Source organism: Cryptomeria japonica, chromosome 7 (assembly GCF_030272615.1).
Source record: "Cryptomeria japonica chromosome 7, Sugi_1.0, whole genome shotgun sequence".
In the NCBI taxonomy this organism is placed as follows: Eukaryota; Viridiplantae; Streptophyta; class Pinopsida; order Cupressales; family Cupressaceae; genus Cryptomeria; species Cryptomeria japonica.
This window is the reverse complement of record NC_081411.1, coordinates 43,928,919-43,950,445: the sequence shown is the minus strand read 5'-3', so window position 1 is coordinate 43,950,445 and position 21,527 is coordinate 43,928,919. Positions and strand designations below refer to the sequence as shown.

At 36.7% G+C, this 21,527-nt stretch overlaps 1 protein-coding gene and 1 pseudogene across 2 annotated transcripts in view; one reads left to right on the top strand and one right to left on the bottom strand.

The window, feature by feature from the left end:
* LOC131046457 (uncharacterized) overlaps positions 1–11,217 on the bottom strand; it is a 75,941-nt gene extending 64,724 nt beyond the window's left edge. For both annotated transcript variants that reach the window (XM_057980208.2, XM_057980209.2), the window contains exon 1: positions 9,464–11,217. In XM_057980208.2, the coding sequence (XP_057836191.2) occupies positions 9,464–11,014 (1,551 nt within the window). In that variant the 5' untranslated portion in view covers positions 11,015–11,217. The remainder of the gene's footprint in view (positions 1–9,463) is intronic.
* LOC131857114 (auxin transporter-like protein 4) lies at positions 3,054–9,167 on the top strand (annotated as a pseudogene).
* Positions 11,218–21,527: the final 10,310 nt, after the last annotated feature.

Genomic DNA, 21,527 nt, shown 5'->3' with positions numbered 1-21,527 from the left:
TCATATGCGAACCTAAGAAGATTCACCTAATGGCTACTAAGCATATTCTGAGATACTTGCGTGGCACTATTGGACTTGGCCTGAAGTATAAAAATGTTGAGATACAACTCCAAGGGTATTCTGATTCCGACTAGGCCGGAAGTTCCATTGATCGTAAAAGTACACAACGGGGTGTTGCTTTAGTCTTGGATCAGCTATGATATCCTGGTTTAGCAGAAAACAGTTAGCAGTTGCTCAAAGTTCCACTGAAGCCAAATATATGGCTACCTCCATGGGAGCACGTGAGGCAGTATGGTTAAGGAAATTGCTAGTTGGACTATTTGGGAAGCCCCTAAACCCCACTGTGATTCACTGTGATAATCAAAGCTGCATCAAACTTTCTGTAAATCCAGTTTTTCATAATCGATCCAAGCATATAGAAATCCCATACCATTACATAAGAGATATGGTAGACAGAGATGTCATCAAATTGACCTACATCAGCATTGAAGAGCAAAGTGCCGACATATTGCAAAGTTGAAAGTGGAGTACTTTAGAGGTAAACTTGGTAAAACTAAATTATAATGGAAATTTCTGATATCAATCTTAATCATATGTAATTGATATATTCATGAATATCTTGAATGCAATATTGCATGTATGTGCTATGTCATGGAAGGTGACGATCTTTCATGTGATGCAAGTGTAAGATCGCTATTGTAAGGTGACGACTTTCACAATAACCTGATCTGTTATCAAGATTGACTACATTAAGTTGATGTCCTGGAATGTGCCGGAAATCTTGATACTAAATTTGCTATGATGAATTATTGAATTGTTATCATTAAATGATTTTTCCGAAATATGTTAGAAATTATGATAACAATCATATCATGATTGACTACATTAATTTGCTGTCCCGGAATGTGTCAGATATCATGATACTAAAATTATTTCACCTGTGATAATGACAAAGTTACAATTGTCACTAGAATCAAGGTTGTAATCTGATAAGACTTCAAGTAGTTGTTGTCCCAAAGTGCTAGATATCAGATAATCCATATCTCTCTGAGATATGAAGTATTTCACTAGTAAGTGTTACTGAGTGAATGATCATGTCAAATGAATGTGTATATCTAGAATGTTGTTCCTTAAAACTTAATTATGAAATTCAATCCTCTTTTGCTAAGAGGGAGTGTTAAGGATATAGCTTCATTCAGATTGAAGCAAGTAATATATAACGACATTGAACGAAGGGTCATGTCCTCGTAGGGTCATGACTCTACATGGCATAAGCCACATAGAAGTCATGCCCCTACATGGACATGACTCTTCATCCTTTTATTTATAGGCATTGACACTTGCTGTGAACCAAAACCAATAACTGTGGCAGTTTCACGAACCAGCAAGCTGTCGATATTATCTTAGAAGATTAATAGTTAGAGTTATATATATATATATCAGAGGTAAAACATATTCATTGCACTGATCTTATTAAAGTCTATCCTCACTACATATTACCAGACTGTTGTATTCTCTATCTCTGATCTAAATTCCTTAACAGTGAAAACCGATCTTTAGAAGAACAAGAAGGCTAAGATGCTGAGATTAAGGAGAAGAACAGCTAAAATTACCAATTTATGAACTTCCCCTTTTAACTATATATATTCTCCTAATGCTTGATCAATTGTGTGGGTTTACCCTCATGCTACAGTGGCTTGATAACTTAGGTATGTTGTTTCTCAGTTGATTATTGATGATAAACTAACTTGCATTCTTGTACTAAAATGTTATAGTGTCATAAGTTTTAAATAAGATATCAATTATAAAAGTCAATAAATGCAAGAATGCTAGGTTACACTACATAGAACTAAATTGTTCAATCACAACACATCTTGCTAACATTATAAATTAAGATAACTGTCAAAGCTTACGCACACCTTGATTGATGAATCAAGGTTCCTTAGCACCGTAAAAGAACAACCTAAAACTGTCTTACTGACAGTAAGAACTTGATTGACATGGATAATTCAAAAAAATAAAACATGCATAATTCAAAATTTATATGACAAGGATGATCCAAATTTTACATGGGGGTAACAAAATAGCTCTTTGACATGTAACTAGCATTATCATTTACATTAAAAAAAATTGAACACAACAACAACATGCTTTTCATCATGGCAAATATTAACTTCAAATACATTCCCTCAAATATTAACTTTAAAAATAAAACCTTTTTACTTGGACAAGATCATAAATGGAGAAATGGTTTGCCTGAATCCAAAAGCACTGAATCATGCAGGACATAAACAAATTCACAAGAAGAGTGAAAAAATGGTTAAAATTTTAATCAGAAATTTGTGAATAATCTTTTAAAAAATTCAATATTCCCTGAATATTACTATGCTTTAAGAGTTCACAGATCAGCATTAGGTGGATAAGTAATACACCAATTTCTTGTGTAAATCCTCCATCGCATTAAATTTGTAAGAAGACTTCTGCATGCAAAAGTCATTAATTACAGTACATTGTGTAACAATCAGAAGAGGCTAAAGACACCCTGATAACAGAAGCGTGTTAAGGTCAGATAGACATCACAAAGGTAACTCTAATATGGGACACAAATTCCCAAACAGCAGGCATTCGCACTTTGGTGAAAAAAGTAACCCTGCTTCTATGCAAGGAAGCATTTTTTGAAAGCTAATGCAAGCAGTATTCTACAATGTGAAAAACAACTATACTTTACCACCTAAGCCCCACTATCCCCTTCTTCTCTAGCCTGATGTCACCCTGCTGCCTTTAGTGTTAGGGTGCTGTGGGTGACACTAATAATTATGCACATCCGCATGCCTAGGCCCAGAGCAGACTCATTATCATGACATGAGTATTACTCATTCTAGGCTGCTGCTTTGCATGACGGCAACAATGCCAAACAAAGCAAGCAATATATTTTGTTTTAAAAAAATTATGATAAGGCCGCTTTACTCTCTTTAATTTCTAATAGTCAAGAGCTCTCTATTCTTCTGGTAACAGTATTATTGTTTGGTTGGTTGGGATATCCTGTCAAACAACAGAAGCAGTAGGAGCTCAAGTTAGATAGCAAGACATACACCGCTAGAGAACATATATATACAATAAGTATGTATGTTCTCTTGAGCTGTGGTGAAGAACAAGAATAACAATCCTGCTTCTGGATATTTAGGCTACATTGAGAATTTATTGCCTCAATTCACCTAGAATCCTTCCTTTGGCAGCTCAAGGTGTATGTTTTGCTCGATTGAGTCAACATATTGCTGCAACGACAGATCTTGAGCTCTTTTACTGTTTCCTGATGAAGATGGTTACACAAAAGCAGGCAGAAGAAGCCATTGTGGCTAATTATGGAGAGATGGAGGTGGAGGGGAAGGATTTACAGAATAAGAGTACTGATGAGGCATCCATTAAAGGGACCATTAAGAGCTTCTTCTGGCATGGGGGTTCTATTTACGATGCCTGATTTAGCTGTGCATCAAACCAGGTGCACAGACCCATCCCCCCAATCTGGGCAAATGTCATGTTGTGTGTTAGTTTTCAGTCTGTATTGTGTCATTTTCATATAATTACATAGGACAGTAGTGTATCAGTTAATACTTAATATCTATGCATATTTCAAACTGTATAACTCCTGCAGTGTGGCAATGCTAACATCATAGTTGGTTGTGGTATCGAAAGTTAAGGGATGTGGATGTCTTTGGTTGTGTCATTGAACGTTAAGGGATGTGGGTTTTGTTGGTTGTGTTCTTGAAAGTTTAGGCATGTGGGTGTTGTGGATTTTCTTGTGTCCAATGAGTTATGCTCTGTTCTGTTCATTTGCCTCATTTAATGTTAATGGCATGTTGTGATAAGTTATGGACTGTGGGATTTTGCAGGTGGCCCAAGTGCTCCTAACTCTGCCATACTCCTTCTCACAGCTTGGAATGGTGTCTGGGGTCCTGTTCCAAATATTCTATGGCCTCATGGGTACCTGGACAGCTTATCTGATTAGTGTTCTTTCTGTTGAGTACCAGAGCAGGAAGGAGAAGGAGAACCATGTTATTCAGGTGATTATCTCAGTAAAGTCTAAACTTTTTAACCGTTGGGTTTGCTAGGGCTACTTCCTGACCTGTTAAGGTGAGTTCTGCCAGTGGTTTGCCTGGTCGGCATTCCATGGCCGGGAATACTTGACAGAATTGCCCCAACGCTGTAGTTTAATCTGTGATTAAATGGAGATGAGGTTCTCAAACCCAAATCTTGTAAGGGCTACTTATTCAATAGTTTTGTGGTTGGGTTCTTGATGTGGCTTTGGGTAGTTGTGCGGGTATATACAAAGGTAATTTTGTGGAAAAATCTAACTTTGGGATATGATGTGGGGGCAAAAGTCAGTGGTCCTAAGGTCAATTCCAAAAAACTAGTGAAGACCATTTTTTGCGTGGATAAAAATCCCAACATAATAGTGGAATAATTTTCAAAATGGCTGCATATCCCTGACATTGTGCCAGGGAACATCCCCTGACTAACTCTGTCTCTCTTTCTCTCTCTCACAACAATCTGGTGGGATTAGATTGGATGCTACCAGTGCTTATGACATCCACAAATTGCACTGATACAGAGTACACTAACCACAAGCCAAAGTAACCCATTTATAGTACAGCATTCTGCAATCTTATGGGTTCAGAGGCCTCTGGTGTAATCAGCGTACAGCCCATATCTATTACCCACAACAACTAACCACGAAGTCAAAAGGAATCTGTTTGACATTTACAGAGCCTTAAAGTAATCTTAGTACCAGAAAGAGATTACAAATAACTAGTTGACCACAAAGCCATAGGGATCTACTTAACATGCAGAATCTTCAAACACTATTATTACCAGATGGATAGATATCATGCCCAGGTTGTACATCTCAGAAAAGCTTAAGGAATTTTACGTAGAGATTCACCGAAAAATGCTAATATCAGAGTTACACTATGATGGCAGTATATGGCAGGAAACCTCTTGTTCTATGAGAGTTACACTATGATGTCAGCAGACGGCAGGATACCTCTTGTGCTATGAGACTATAACATGTAGACGGTAGAACCCTTAAGTGATGCTGGTCCTGGAGAGATTAGATTTGAATAATCTTGTAGAATCTCTCTTGAACTCTATAATAACAAGAGGACTGAGGGTTTCTCTGTTGACTTAACTCTAGGTATATAATGATCCAGATGTAGGCTAGTTTATAAACAAATTGTCTTGCCGAGTTGAACTCGAGGGTTCTGTGTCAAGCGCTATGCAAACTTCATTGATGCCAAATATCAAGGATAAGTCCATAGGACCTATTTATACAAAGAAAAAGTATAATAATTCCATAGGACCTATTTATACAAAGCATCACATTTCATCAACACATATAGACAGAAATCATATTATTAATCGCCCAAAAATTTGCCTCAGCATAGCAGAGTGATACTTCATGCAATCAGGTACTCAACTGCTTGATCATTTTCTTCTGAGTCACTACAAGTTTTACTGTCCAGTTCTCCTTTGTGCAATAATATTGTGTATAGATGAAGACCAGACCAAGTAGAAACTGAAGGAGATTTCACACAAGTTCGCAATTTAATATTGGCACTGATATCAGCACAGCACACTTACAGGTGTTATTGTGTCCTTTGCAGTGGTTTGAGGTTCTAGATGGTCTATTGGGAGCCTATTGGAAAGCCATTGGCCTTGCCTTTAACTGTACATTTCTTCTCTTTGGATCTGTCATACAGCTCATAGCTTGTGCCAGGTAAGCTTTACTTTTAGGGTTTTAATCAGAGTTGCCGGAAACTCCTTTGTCCCTCACTGGGAACGCGTATCCCCGTATCCATTCCCATTTCCAGAATGGATATGTATCCGATACAGCCCGGATACACGTCGAATAATGTACCCACACATGCCCAAAAATCGTTGATTTCCAACCATGCTAGATACTAATGCGATTTGATTTTTTTTAAAATTTGATGTAAATCTTCCAAAATTTAATTTTAAAAAACTTCATTCATGCATTTTAAAAAAAAATTGATATTAACAAAACCTACACCAAATGAGAAAGACGGATGAAATGTTTTTCTATTTCACTGACCCATTTTTTGGGTTATCTTCCAATGCAACTCTACTATTTTTGCATGTTGTAAAATGTCAAATCAACTTTCATTATTTATGTAGCAATTATGTGTCTATATTGCTTTTGAAGTAATGAGAATCTCCTCGAATAACTTAGAAAACTGTGTTAAATATATGTGTATGTGTTTTTAATGAATGACGTATCCAGCCGTATCCATATTGGCGGTCTTAAAAAATAGCCGTATCCATATTGGCGGTCTTAAAAAATAGACGTATCCATATCCGATACCATATCCGTGTCCATGTAACTTTGGTTTTAATTTAAGTATTTTTTCTAGTCAAGTTTTTTGGGGGGTTTTGCTTCACACCCAAAATGTTAACCGTCTGGTTCTTGTATTTGCTTTTGTATTTATGGTGCTGAGGCCTGCTTTGTTTACAGTAACATATATTATATAAATGATAATCTGGACAAGAGAACCTGGACATACATCTTTGGAGCTTGTTGTGCAACCACAGTCTTTATTCCATCTTTCCATAATTATCGAATTTGGTCATTTATTGGACTAAAAATGACAACATACACAGCATGGTACATGACAATTGCATCACTTGTTCATGGACAGGTATAGATACTGAAAGTCTAGTGTAGTTCAAACTTCATTTGCCAAAGATTTTTTGGACATCCTGCATAGTAGTTTTTCTATACATGAAACTGATGAAAGTTTTAGTTACAGACTACATAAGAATATCTAACAGTGTTCCAATTAAATAGGTTGAAGATGTGAAACACTCTGCACCAACCAGACTTGTGCTTTACTTTACTGGATCCACAAATATTCTTTACACTTTTGGAGGTCATGCTGTTACGGTGTAAGTTCTTCATCACTTATCAGCCTCCTTCTGCTTCCTAGATATTGCTTTTGACTCACGTACTATTGACCTAATGAAACGTGCTATACTTCCAAGCTCCATTTACCTATTGTAGCTTCTGTAGTTCTTGAGCCTTGTTGGTCTACTTCAATAATTCATGGATATTAGTTAATTAATTAATTTTTTTTTTTCCCCTATCACCTGAACTTAAGTTTGATGAACTAGCTGGATTAATATGTTGTAACATGATTTTAATTTTATTCCCTGCAGGGAAATAATGCATGCCATGTGGATTCCTCAGAAATTCAAATCAATTTACTTGTTGGCAACTCTCTATGTATTGACATTGACTCTGCCATCTGCAATATCTGTCTACTGGGCATTTGGAGATGAGCTTTTGAATCATTCTAATGCTTTCTCTTTGCTCCCCAAGTCAGCATTCCATGATATTGCAGTCATCCTAAAGCTTATCCACCAGGTACTTGAAGCCCTGTTTGGCAGCTGCTGTATATATTTTATTTTTCCTTTTTCGGATCTGGACTTAAATTTGCTGAGAGATTCATCCAGTTTAAATTTATTAATTTGTTTCAGACTTGCTGAAATCCAATTGTTTCCACCGACAAGAAATATATCTCGTGTATTCCTTTTGTACAGTTTATTACCTTTGGGTTTGCATGCACTCCTTTATATTTTGTTTGGGAGAAAGTAATTGGCATGCATGATACAAAGAGCATATTTCTCCGCACGTTGGCCAGGCTGCCTGTTGTGGTCCCAATCTGGTTCCTTGCAATTATTTTTCCTTTCTTTGGGCCTATCAATTCTGCAGTTGGTGCTCTCTTGGTCAGTTTCACTGTCTACATTATACCATCTATGGCACATATGTTCACCTATAGGACAGCTCTTGCCAGACAGGTAACAATTTTAATTTTAGATCAGACTCTAGCAAATTTGATAGCAATAACAGATAGACAAATCAATGTGCACAAAGAACACCAATATACCCTGGGAAAACCTCCCTCTTGAAGGTGAAAAACCCAGCTATAATTCTCAGATCTTATTATTCAATAATCAGTAGGTATCTTTACAATTTAGCCTTCAGCACATGAAGCATTTGGAACCGGTAAATTATGCACAGTAGAATAATATCTTCAACCTAGGATATACACATAATGATGAACTTATCTCCAAGAATAGGATGTTTGCTGTCTCAGAGATATGTTCGCTGCTCCTAGGGTAATGTTCGCTGTCTTCAAAGTAATGTTCGCTGTTCTCAAGGATAATTTGCTGTTCTCAAGGATGATCCGCTATCCTTGAATTGTACTTCGTTGATCACAGAAGTGGTTCGCTGGTGAGTGCTGAATATAGGAGATAATCACTGAGTGAATGATGTGTTTGAACAATGCTTAATGCCTTGTATTTATAGGCGACTTAGCCCTTTTTAATTTCCCAAGTCGGCTTGCAAGAAGAATATATATAATTACAATTCGATGCATAAGGTTGGCGCCAAAACTGAAATAGCCCCACACGTTTCAAGCGAGATATGATTATTGTATTATAGGACATGACTAAGGCCAAGGGCCCATTAGTCATCCAAACGTGCTAGGTTGGCCCTAGAAGGGATCCGACCTAGCTGTAACATTAACAAACAAACTATGCCAATTCTCTCTCTTTATCTTAATAATCCTATTGCAGAAGAACAGAGGTAAAGCATTCATTTAACGTTACCATCTGATTTCAGAATTGACAGCATAAATCTGTTTTTCTTAAAATTTTAGTTTATTAATTAGCATTCTTACTGACAAAGACAAAGGTAAACCTATGAGCATTTGATCTCGGAAACAATAGCATAAATGTGTTAATGAAGTCTATGAAATAGTTTTGTGGGAATTATCTTTGATTAAGCTGATTAAAAAGTTATTGATGAGTGTTTTATGGGCAAGCTTTCATGTTTCTAGGTTCCTAACATCACTCTTCCATGTTCATGTCAACAGAACTCTGTGGAAAAGCCTCCATTTTTCCTGCGAGGCTGGACAGCTATGTACATCTTGAACATATTCATTGTAGGTTGGGTATTAATAGTTGGCTTTGGCTTTGGTGGCTGGGCAAGCATGACTAACTTTTTCCAACAAGTGAACACATTTGGTCTGTTTGCAAAGAGCTACCAGTGCCCCCCCAAGGGTGGCATCTTCAGCTATTCATCAACATGATTTTGCGATAATCTAACAAAATAATTTGCCATCTACAAAAAATAAGTAAGAGAATGTTTGCAAACTGTGGACAGCATTATCTTTTAAGAACGCAGAAAATATTCACATAGTCATCCGGAAAGGACAGAACCTAAATATACAAGACAGAATAGCGTGTATTTAAATTTTCAAAAACATAGGAAACTCCTCTTTAGTTTTTTGAGAGCAAATTGATCAAACAGACAATGAGTAATTACTTTCTTTGCAGGACATGATATGTCCAGAAAATGTCATTAGAGCAAATAAAACAAAATTACCTCAAGCTCATGCTTTGACCGTATAGGCCCCTTGGGAACCTCGTCGTCACTGCTGCCAAAATCATAATCCAAGCTTCCTACATGCAATTTTCTTCTTCCTTTGTCAACTTTAATTTCTCCTTCCTCTTCCCCTCCTACATACTCATCTTCTTCACTATAATCGCTGTCAGCACTGCCCAACAAAGAATCGGAGCAATAGTCACTATCTGATTCCACCATACCAGCACAACCTTCACCATCCAGTTCTACCATATCAATACAGTGCTCCCTGTCTGGTTCGACCATATCAATGCATTCCTCACAGTCTGGTTTCATAAGACCAGTACATTCTTCCCCGTCATCTTCACTCACTATCTCCCCGCTCTCGACATCACTATAGTCTATTCTTGACACTTTTGTATTTTTAAACTCATTGACCTCATTTTTAGTGTTATACCCAATTCCCTGAACTATGTTGGTATGGCCTTCATTATGTCCAGTCACTGAAAGCCCAGAAACACCGTTGCCACTGATTGTCAAAATTTTTGATGTTTCCATTAATGTTTCTTCACTTTCACCACTTGGGCACTGGGCATCTGGTCCAGCGCTTTCAAAACCTCTATGCTCATCTAAGTGAACCCCACAGTTTTTCAAAACACTCCTTTCAGGAATGCCGCCTCCTGTGCCATGAATCAAACTGGTATTGTCAGCATTTTCTTCATTAGAACTAAGAGTAGCACCAGGGGTCAAAATCTCAGATAAACCATCGCCTTTGTTTGCCACATTATGTGATTCTCCCATTGGGAATTCCTCACTTTTCACAAAATTATCTACCCGGTGTTCGAAACCACTAAACGAATCGAAGCTAGAGTCATTCTTTTCCAGAACACTCATTTCCATATTGTTCCATGTTCTTTTAACTGAGTTGGCATTTTCAACACATTCTTCCTTTGGCCTAAGAAGGGGACCAGTTACTGAAACCCCAGAACTAGTTACATTTTTTGATTTTCCCATTGAAATTCCTCCATCTTTTTCAGATAGACTACTTGACCCATCGGGGCACTCAGTTTTTCCATCTTCGCACCCACTTTTCTCTGTTTTAACACGTATTCCATCTGGGCACCCATTTTTAACATTTCGGCACTCATTTTGAGCTATTGTGTGTTCCAAATATGTGTGCTCGGACAGGATGCCTTTATCCCCATCCAAGCAAACCTCTCCAATCATGACCCCTACACTGTCTACATCACTAGGTGAGGTACCTGCAGCCTCTAATGTAAAAGAAATTGGGCTACACTCTTCACGTACCTTATTTCTCTCAGTGATTTCTTTTGCTGCTGCTATATCTTTATCAAAACTTGTCTGTGTATCAGCCATTTCAAAGCAATCTGGCTCGCATATCCAATCGTCTATAAAACCCAAGTCTTCAAAATCTTGCAATGGTGAACTAAGCGGGTCAAATTTATCCGTCAATGGTTCGTCTAAAAGAAATGAATCGAGCTCAGTAACTTCCGAAGATACAGATTTCCTGTCACGCCTTTGCTCTCTGATTGCTGAATGCAAGCCGACCATTTTTCTTCTGTAAATTCAATGCGCTTGATGATTTGAAGAACAGGGGCATTATGGCCATAAGGGTATAAATCCTTTAGATGAAAAATATGAAATTTAAGATCAGAGGAAGCAAAATGCTTGTAACGATGCTTTCGGGATTAAACCCTAACTAGGGTTTTAACGGCATAAAAACCTTACGACTCCAAGGTGTCAAACGGGTTTTCAAAAATGTCACATATTATAGTTTGATTTTAATATTATTAGTATTTATCGTTAGACTAGTATTATTGCAATCTGTATTTTTATTAACTAGTTATTATTAAAAAAAAATTCTATCAATTATTTTAGGCAATTTTTTAGATGATTAAAATATTTTGATGCTAATTAAATAATTGATTTAGATTTTTAAAAAAGCACTCCACATTCATTTAATAAATTAAGAATATAATTTCACCTAATATTCAAATTTTTGTCTTCTATATCTTATAATTTACATTAGAATAAAGTTAAAACAATATAAAATAATTAACTAAAATAAAAGCTTTTAAAAAATTGAAAACAAAATTTGAGTAATATAACTCAAATTGAATATTGAAGAATGAATTATGACATAAATATTTTTCACATTTTAATTTTTTCTATATTTACTATAACACATGTAATTAAAAAAATAAATATTATTTTTAATAATTATTATTTTATTGTTATTGATGAATAGTTCTATCCTTATAAATTATATAAAATTGTAATAATATTATTAAATTAAATTGTTAACTATTCATTCATTAAAGTTATTATTATTATTAAACTATTATACATTGTATATACTTTCATTTAATTTTGTGTCCATTTTGATCAAAAAAATTATTATAGTTAAATATTAGTAAATGATGAAATATTGTGTTAAATATGTGTTATTATATTAGCCTTTAGTTCTCTTTGATTACACAAATTCCCAAATTCAAATCATAATTACCAATTTTTACACTTCCATGCATTTAACTTTTATTGCAGCTCCAATATGTAAATATTCCTTCCATGCACAAGCATAAATGTTCTATTAGCCTAATTCAATCTTACTATCTTATTGTGCTCTCTCTATATATAGTTTTAGTTAGGTTAAGGTTATCCTCACACAATTTAATACTAGCAGTTGTAGGGGGAGTGCCTGCAACAGGAGGCCGATAGGTGGGTTTGTAGAAGCATCATATAGAAAGAAAGCAATTAAAGGAAAAGAAAAGTGGAATCTTTATATATATGAAAATATAAAACTGTACATAACCCAACCAATGTTTTCAGTTGTTCCCAAAATCTAAAGTTAACCACCCACTAACCCCCATGTTGTTGAAGGTAGCATGATGTACAATACGAAAGAGCAAAATAAAGTACTCATTACAAATGTTTTCTATTTTAGATTGTATAAAACCCAACCAATTTAATGTGTTGGTCCCAAAAAATATAAGTTAGCCACCCTCCAACCCCCATGCTGGCATTGCCAGCATGTTATAGAGCCATTTAAGGTATATATTTGTGAAGTACTTAATTGATGTTATGTAAAATGTTGGTTGCAAAGCTGAATCAAAGCATTGAGTAGTTGTTGATGTTGTATTGCACTGTATGTTGTTGCTCGGTTTTGTAGACTGAATTTAAGTCACCATTGCATACCTGCGAGAAATTAAAATCTATTAGGACATTGTAGGTGCATTAAATAATTGAAACTGGTGAAACTTGGAGATTGAAAAGTATAGGAAAGGAAGGTACTTACAATTGTTGAAAGCATGGTGGATGATATGTCTGAAAAAACTTTATGGTGGTTGTGAAATCTGCAAACAAGATGAGAAGTACAAACAGAAGTTAGCATCATTGAACGCAAAGGTCAAAGAGATTGAGATACCCTTGTGTCATGTGTGGTTTAAAATAATCTCTTTTTTGATGGCTTGCAAGTAGAAGAACATGAGAGAAGTTTTAGTAAGATATGAGATATTGTAATTGTAGGGAGTAAACATTAGAAGGAGGGTAAATAGAAGCAACGAGAACAATGTGAAGTGTGAGTGTACGTGATGTGCGAACCTGTATTTTTGGAATGCGAACAACAATGAGAAAGGAAAGTTCTTGCTACGATGGAACCTTTTACATTTGTTGTTGACCTTGCAAGATGCAAGAGTTATAATGTGTGGCAAAGCATGAAAGAAGATATATGCTATGCAAAAGGGTATAGACGTTGTGGTTACAATACCTGTGTTGGATTTTTTTGCAAGTAATTTTCCTTTGTGATCTGACAAAGCTTCAGCAAACAAGCTTCTTCATTCTTTATTGAAATGGTTGATGGACCACCTTGCAATTTCGAGTACCTCTAGTAAGTGAAAGGCAGGTGAATTCGAAGGTGTTCAATTGATTTTACTCGAGACAATGTTGTGAACGCGAGACCTTGTTTCTCTGTTTTTCCATTGTCAATTGTAGCAAAGTCTAGTGTCAGTCCCTGTGATTTGTGAATAGTAATACCCCATGCCATCGTTAGTGGAATCTGTGTGCGGTTTCCTCTAGTAATTGGTGGAATGGGAACATGTTTTGGATTTGTAGCATGCCATGGTGGTCCAGTGTAATGTTGGAAGGGGACAACAACATATTTTGGTAAATCTGGTGATTAGAAGTTGCATCGTAGACAATCATTTTGATTTGTCCCAAAGAACCACTCACAAGACCAACTTCTATCCATAAATTTGCAATGAGCATTACTTGCTGGTTTATAGAAAGAAGAATTTCAAATGAGAGCTGCTCATCTTGGTGAGTTTGTTTTTCTCTGTGATGTGTTATGATTGTTTTTGCACGTGTAATGGGTGAGTGCAATTGCTTTAATATTGTAATATTGTGTGAGTTTGAAGCTGCATTGGTTGCAAACAAATGTTTTTTTTGGTCAAAGTGGTTGTTTTGATCAAGTGTCAAACCATGTGTTGAGCGCATCTACATAATTTCTTAGTCTGATTGCAATGGTGTTGTGTTGCGTACATTTAGCAAAAGGTCACGGAACTGCATCTGTGATGGGGACACACCTTGTTGGCAGAAAGAAACATCTAAGGTGACAACATCAGTGAAGGAGTGCCATAAAGCGAGTGTTGTTGAGTGGGATGCATACAACGGTTTGTCCATAATTTGGGGTAGTTGTGCAAGTTCACCAACCAACATAACTGAGAGGCCTACAAATGATTTGTGTTGTCTAGTGGGAAATGCTTGTCGCAATCTATTATCAAACTTGATGAGTAATTGTGGGCCAAGGAAACTCATTTCATCAATCAAAATGTACCGTAAATGTTTGTATTGCTCTTGAAACATCAATAAGGAATGCCCTGTTAAAGGATGATATTCTTGAATAGGTATGCGGAGGGCAGCATGGATTGTTGTAGCTTGAATGTTATATGTGGATGTAGACACCTAAAAATGGTCAACGCTTGTGAGGTCATACTTTAACATTTGCGCATTGCCTCATTTTAGGTTTTTGCGTCGCATTAACATTTCTCCTATGATACGCACTTGGTCTTTATCATTTGCGAACATCGAGTCATTCTTCTACATTCTTCAATCATCTCGTCCTCAAATTTGGTCTTGTCGACAACATTATCCAATCATGATTTTGATCGAACTTATCTTGTTGCATCAATGTGCGTGCTAATTTGTCATCATTTTGGACATCGTCAATCCTAATTAGGGTTTTGTCCTCTTTTCAGTCTTGTCATCACGCGATTGATTTGTCATCAATCGTTGTCATGTTCAATTTTGTCATTTAACGATCGATTTGCCATCGATCGTGGTCATTTTCAATCTTGTCGTTTTGCAATCTATTTGTCATCGATTCTTGTCCTCTTGTCGATCTTGTCATTTTGCGATCATTTCGCTATCCATCGTTGTCTGTCTCAATTATGTCAATTTGGATCAATTTGTCATTGTTCCTCGTCAATTGGCGCATTTACCAATCAAATCATTTTGTCGCATTGGTCATTTATCAATTCAAAATCATGATATTAATTATCTTCAATCAAGACCTAATTGTCATTTTCGCATTTCTAATTCGTCTTCTAGGGTTTTATGATTTAGCCATTTAACCTAATTTGCCATTTCTTCCTCTAGGATTACTAAATTATTTATTAATCCTAAGTCTTCTTATTACAATTAAATCTTTATTTAATTGGCTAATTATTCCTCTTTGTGAATTGATTAATAAATTCTAATTTCTATCAATTTCTAATTCCTAATTTGTCATCAATTTCAATTTCCTAATTTTTCAAATTTCTAATTCCTTTTCCCTCCTATTTCATCTCCTAATTCTATGGGAGTGACATTTCAATTTGTCATGAAATTGTCATAATTGATAATCAATCAATGTTGACATGAAATGTGTCATAATTTATCATCAATTATCAATCAATCAAATTGTGCATGGGAAATGCATAATTTGTCATAATTTGTCATATTGATTTGCAATTTCCCTTTGAATTGCATCATGCCAATCTTGTCATTTATCCAATTTCTCTATAAATTGGATAATTTTCTTCAATCAAGGCCTTCGAATCCTTGATGAACCCCGAATTTCTATCAAACTATTGAACTTTCGTTTCTAGTACTCTTGAGCTTTTTGCTTTCAATTGTGTGTGCACTTGTAGGTGAGATCCACAAACCCATTGAAGAGGAAAGAACAACAATGGAGCCGCATGGAAGAAGCATCCGAATTGTTATATGGTTTGCATGATATTTTCTTTTAGATGCTTTGTTTCCATACCTCTATTGAATGTGCTTTGGAATTAGGTTCATTTCATGAGTGTTCTTTTGATTAAGTTATCATGTCTTGTGTTTGTGATTGATCTACTTGTTGTGATGATTCCTAATTTCTATGCTACATTAACTAGTGAACCCGACGTGAATACTAACCTTCTAACCATCTTACTGTGTTTTGGAGTGCTTCTAAGTTGATTTGCAGGTCAAAAACTAAAAAACAGAGCCGTGCATTGCATTCTGGACACTCCTGCGCCTGTGTGAAGCATTCTGCGCCTGTGTTGAAGCATCTTGCGCTTGTGTTGCAACATTCTGCGCTTGTGTTACACATCCTGCGCTTGTGTCCTGTCTTCTGTGCCTGTGTAAAGTCCAGATCAGAGGTTAAAAAAATGCAGTTTACTTGAAATTTTTGATGTTTTTTTGCATTCTGTTTTCTATGCTTTGGATTTTGGTACTGATTATTTGTGCAGGATCTTGGCATACGCATGACAAAGACTAAAAATCAAACTACTAACATGTGTTATGCAGATTCGATGGTCAAAGACAACAAATCAAACTTCTGACATGTGTTTTGCAGGTTGCCTTGGAGAAACAACCAAATTGTGTGTTTGAGTTTTTTAATTAGGCACTTAGTGATTTATAAATAGGTGGAAATGAACCTTTGTTTGCTTTGTTTGTTAAGTATGACATTGGAGTAGGAGAGTATGCTCTCATCCTTCATAGGGTGATCAGAAATCCAGATCTTCGATACCATGCTGGTGTTGTTGATTGTTTGTCTCCATTAGAGGGCCTGCCTTCCCGACCACTTTGCTTTAGCAAGCAAGTGATAATCGTGAGAAGGGGACGACCCAAAGTGAGTACGGCTAGAATTCCTTGGCATTCTAACTCACTATAAAAAAAAATACCTGATGGGCGAAAGCTTTGAAGGAAGTGTTACGTGGGAATTGCAGTTACTTGGGAAGTGATGACCCTTGAACTCTTTCTCATATCAACATCTAAGTAGGGCCTCTTGGTCTAAATCGTGCTTGCGCGACTACATTTGTTTGGTATCTTGATGGGCTTAATGTCTCAATCATGCTTGCATGACATCAAGGAGTAATGCTTGACAGAAATCCTTACCACATACCTTGTTTTTAGAGGCCAAAAACCCTTCTAGTTGCTTGAGAAGGACAAATTCGGATACTTGGAAGAGATACTAAGTTCGCCATGGGGAGATTCCATGGGGACTGATGCTTGGCTGCCCTGAGAAGTGAGTGCCGTGGAGGGGAGCCCGTGGGGTCAAGCATCTATGTATTCTCCTTGAATCCCATAATGAGTCTACCTCTCAAGTACCTAATGTCTTTGCCTACCATAAGAAATGTGGAAATGAGCATGATTGTCTTGAGTCTAAATTGCAATATCTTGTATTCTTTGATTGTCAAAAGTTGAATTCCATTTCAAGAACAAGCACATTGATATAACATAAGATTAAGCACAAGAGACATTCATCCAACAAAAAGTTCAACAAGATTCAAAGATCATATTCCTTCAAGCATGGTTATCCAACATTGCTCAAAAACTTGTCTCAACTCTTATGTCACTTACATTTAGGTTCATCCTAGGTTGCATCTTTCAAAGTCATTATCAAGTATCAAAGTTAGGTTTCACCTAAGTCATACTTCTTTTGCATATCAATAAAAGTCATCCATTAGCATATGTCCTCTTGCATAAGAGTAATATCATTTCATAATTAAACCTTAGGTTTCATCTTAGGTTGACATTGTCATACATTTGCATTTGCATATCCCAAGTCTCTTCATTAAACCTAAGTCATTATCATATCATATTAAGATCATTTGCATATTAATTTTCCTTTTGCATATAGTGTTAAACCTAGGTCTTGTCATACTTGAGTAATCCAAATCTTTGGTAAAGCCCTAAGTCATTGTTAAGAGGTCTAGACCTTATCAAAGTCCTTTGTCCTTTTGTCATCAATATCATTTCGTCAAACCTAGCTTAGTATCCAAGCATATAGGGGAGACATTGTCATCTTGTCCTTTGTCATTTAAGTCCTTTTGTCCTTTGAGGTCTAGACATCATTTCAATTTCCTAAAGGTCCATCTCTTAGATTTGCATTTCAAAAGTTTGTCAAAATCTTCAAAAACAACCAAAAACATAGATTGCATTTTCATATATTTAGTTTGCATTTAGTTGCATATCATATATTGTCTTTGAAAAATTCCAAAAAAAAAAAATTGCATTTGCATAAGTGACATGCCTGTTGAGACAAGATCAAGATCTAAGAAGATGAGTGAACCAATGTATCAATCCATGGATAACATAGTAAATTCGCAGTGTCAAACTAGTCAAACAGTGCAAGTTGAAGGTTCATTAAACACATCTCTACCACCATATGGAACGGTTCAACTTGGACCACCTCCATTATATGAACCAGTATGTGTACCCATGAAACCAGGACATGGGAGTGTTCCACCAACTCCAAGAGGAAGTGCACCTTTTAATTGGGATCAACCAAATTTGCAACATGACATTCGAACTCAAACACTGTATGAAGACCAAACTCTTTCACAAGGATTCGGTTCAGACCAAGGTATTCAACAAGAAACGAATCCAAATGTCCAACGAGATTCTTCATCTGATTCTGATGCTTCTGATGAGGTTGACATGTTCCTTCAAGATCCAAAGGTAATAAAAAGGATGGATAAGTTCCTGAGCAAAGTCTTTAAAACGTGTCCTCAAAAGTATCTTCACATGATGAGTGATATGGTTCCCTTAAATGAACCAATTAATGTGCAAACACAACAAGGCAGTGAGCCGTTAAGTTTCTCTTCGCATCTCAATGAAGAAAATGTGCAACAAGAGCTTCAACCTACATTGATGAGTAAACGTGCTTCAAAGGCATTGACAGTGACTATTCCTCAAAAGTCGTTGTTTGAGACGATAAATAATCCATTATTCAATACAATGCCTGCAATACAAGATCAAATGAAGACCATGCAAATATCGACAGTGGTTCCTCAACAAGAAGTGGTTCCTCATATGCATAAAATTGGATCAACATCCAAGATACAAGAAAGTTTCACAACTGGAATGCCTAATGTCAATAATGTCCAAAGCAATTCCATGATGCAACAAAGTTCTTATGTATCTTTGTCAAACACTATTGCGACAGATCCTTCGATAATGGCTACACAAAGAGCTATAGATAGTGGTGTGCACCATCAGCAATTGTTGCAACAATTGAGTAATACGAAGAAGGTACGATCAAATGTGCAAATAAATGAAGTGCAACAACAACAATGTCGCATTCGACAAGAAATCGCAGCGCCTTCGGCACCATTACAAGTTAACACAAACTTGCAACCACCACAAGGGATTGGACAAACAACACAACAAGTTAATGCAAGTGCTATACCCCATCCTAAGGAGAAGCAACGAAAATCATCTAAACAAGCTTTTTTACAAATGATTGGATATACACCGCGACAACAATTGGCACAAAGTCAACAAATTCCAACTCGTCAACACCAACAATATGTGCCAAGACAAACAAGTTATCCTACCTCACAACCGCAAGTGGCACCTATGCAATATCAACAGCCTACTCAATTGCAATATCAAGGCATAGCACAACTGCAACAACAAGAGAAGTACCAAGAACTTTATATGTAGGAGACGCCAAAAACGGCCATTGCGGAGTATCAACAGCCAATCGGAAATGCGATATATCAACAAAGAATACCAACTGGGATTAATGATGAACCTCTACAATCTGATACAATTGCGCAACAACTTGAGATGTTGCGACGAAAAGTTGACGCATTAGAAACTAAAGGAACAAAGAAGTTGTATACAGATCAAGATTTATGTCCTAATCCCTTTGACAAGAGTGTATACATGCCCCCTTTCCCTAAGCATTTTGAGGCACCCCACTTTGAGAAATATAGAGGGAATGGCAATCCAAGAGATCATATTCGAGCATTTTACGCGGCATGCACAGAAATAAACTATGAGGACACATATTTAATGCGGTTATTTGCACGAAGTCTCACTGGACAAGCTATGGATTGGTATTCTCATCTGCCAGGAAATATAAAGACTTGGTCAGAACTGGCACAAAAGTTTGTATCTCATTTCGCGTTCAACATCGACAGTGATGTGACTATGTTGGATTTATGCAATACCAAACAAAAGCAAGGTGAACCATTAGTGGCCTTTTTGCAACGATGGCGAAGTTTGTATAGTCGTTCTTCTCTCGATATACCTGAAGAACAGCAAGTGAATCTGTTTATCCAGAATCTAGTTCCAGAAATGATGTATGAGCTAAAATTGAAAAGTCCTAGTACTATAGAAAAACTCATTAAGAAAGGAATGAATATTGAAGCAGCTCTTGTAGCTAAAGGAATGATCAAGCTCAATAAGGACAATGACAACACAAATTATTCAGGGGATAGGAACAGATTTTGGTATAAGAACAAGAACGTCACTAATGATGGTGTTGTTGATGCGAGAGTGGTGAATGCAAATCAACCCCCATTCACAATCAAGAAGTTGAGTGTTCCTAATATGTCGACTATGGAACAAAATCAAGCACCCAGGAACAATGTTACTCAATAGCCACAGTATCAACAGCATGCTCAATAGTCGCAATACCAACAGCATGCTCAACAGTCGCAGTATCAACAGCATGCTCAACAGTCGCAATATCAACCGCATACTCAACAGCTACAATATCAACAACATGCTCAACAACAATATGCTCAACAATGTAATCAACAACAAGACCAACAACAAAATCAACAACGCAAACCCTTCCGATCGCGGGATGGGCCTCCTCGATAGTTTACACCATTGGGAGAGCCTATCGAATCAGTCATGAAGCAATTAATACAAGCGAAGTTTATCAAACTACCAGATATTAAGGCAGAACCAGCGGTAAAACCGCATTGGTGGAATGATAATGCGTACTGTGAATATCATCGGTCCAAAGGACATAAAACCGCTTCATGTTTTCAATTAAAACATATGATTCAAGATTTATTGGAACAAGGAGTAATTGAGATAGATCCAACCCATCCGACCTCTAATACTGATCATACTATTTTCAAAACTCCTTTGCTTGATCATGACAAGGGTAAAGCGTCATCTTCCAATTCTGTTCAAACGGCCAATTATGCAAATACCAGTTATCACAATGTCATTAATTGTTTTCATGCGTCAAATGAGTATGTTTCAACCTTGAGAATAAAAGGACAAGATCCTTCTTGTGCGGTCACCACTCGTCGATCCAAAATAGTTGTGAAAGGAGCTCCTGCCGCTCCTCCCAAACCAGTTCTTGCGAGTCAGTATAATCTTTTGGATCATCTAGGAAAAACACCTGCACAAATATCCATTCTGGAGTTGTTGAAAATGTCTCCCATGCATCGTGCAGTCCTAGATAAAGCTTTGACTGAGTCCACTGTCCCAACAGATATTGATGTTGACCAATTTCAAGCGCGGATTAGACATTTAGCCATTTCCCGAAGTGTTGCATTTTCCGATAGTGATATCTCACCTGACAAGCTTCCCCATAATGACCCTTTGCACCTAGAAGTCTTTGTCCACAATTGCAAAATCCGACGAGTCTTGATAGATGGCGGAGCGAGTCTTAATATCTGCACCTTAAGAGTGGTCATTGGCCTCGGATATTCAGAAAATGACATTGATGCTTCCAAAAGGATAACAATCAAAGCCTATGATGATGTTGAACGCCCATCCAAAGGGATAATTG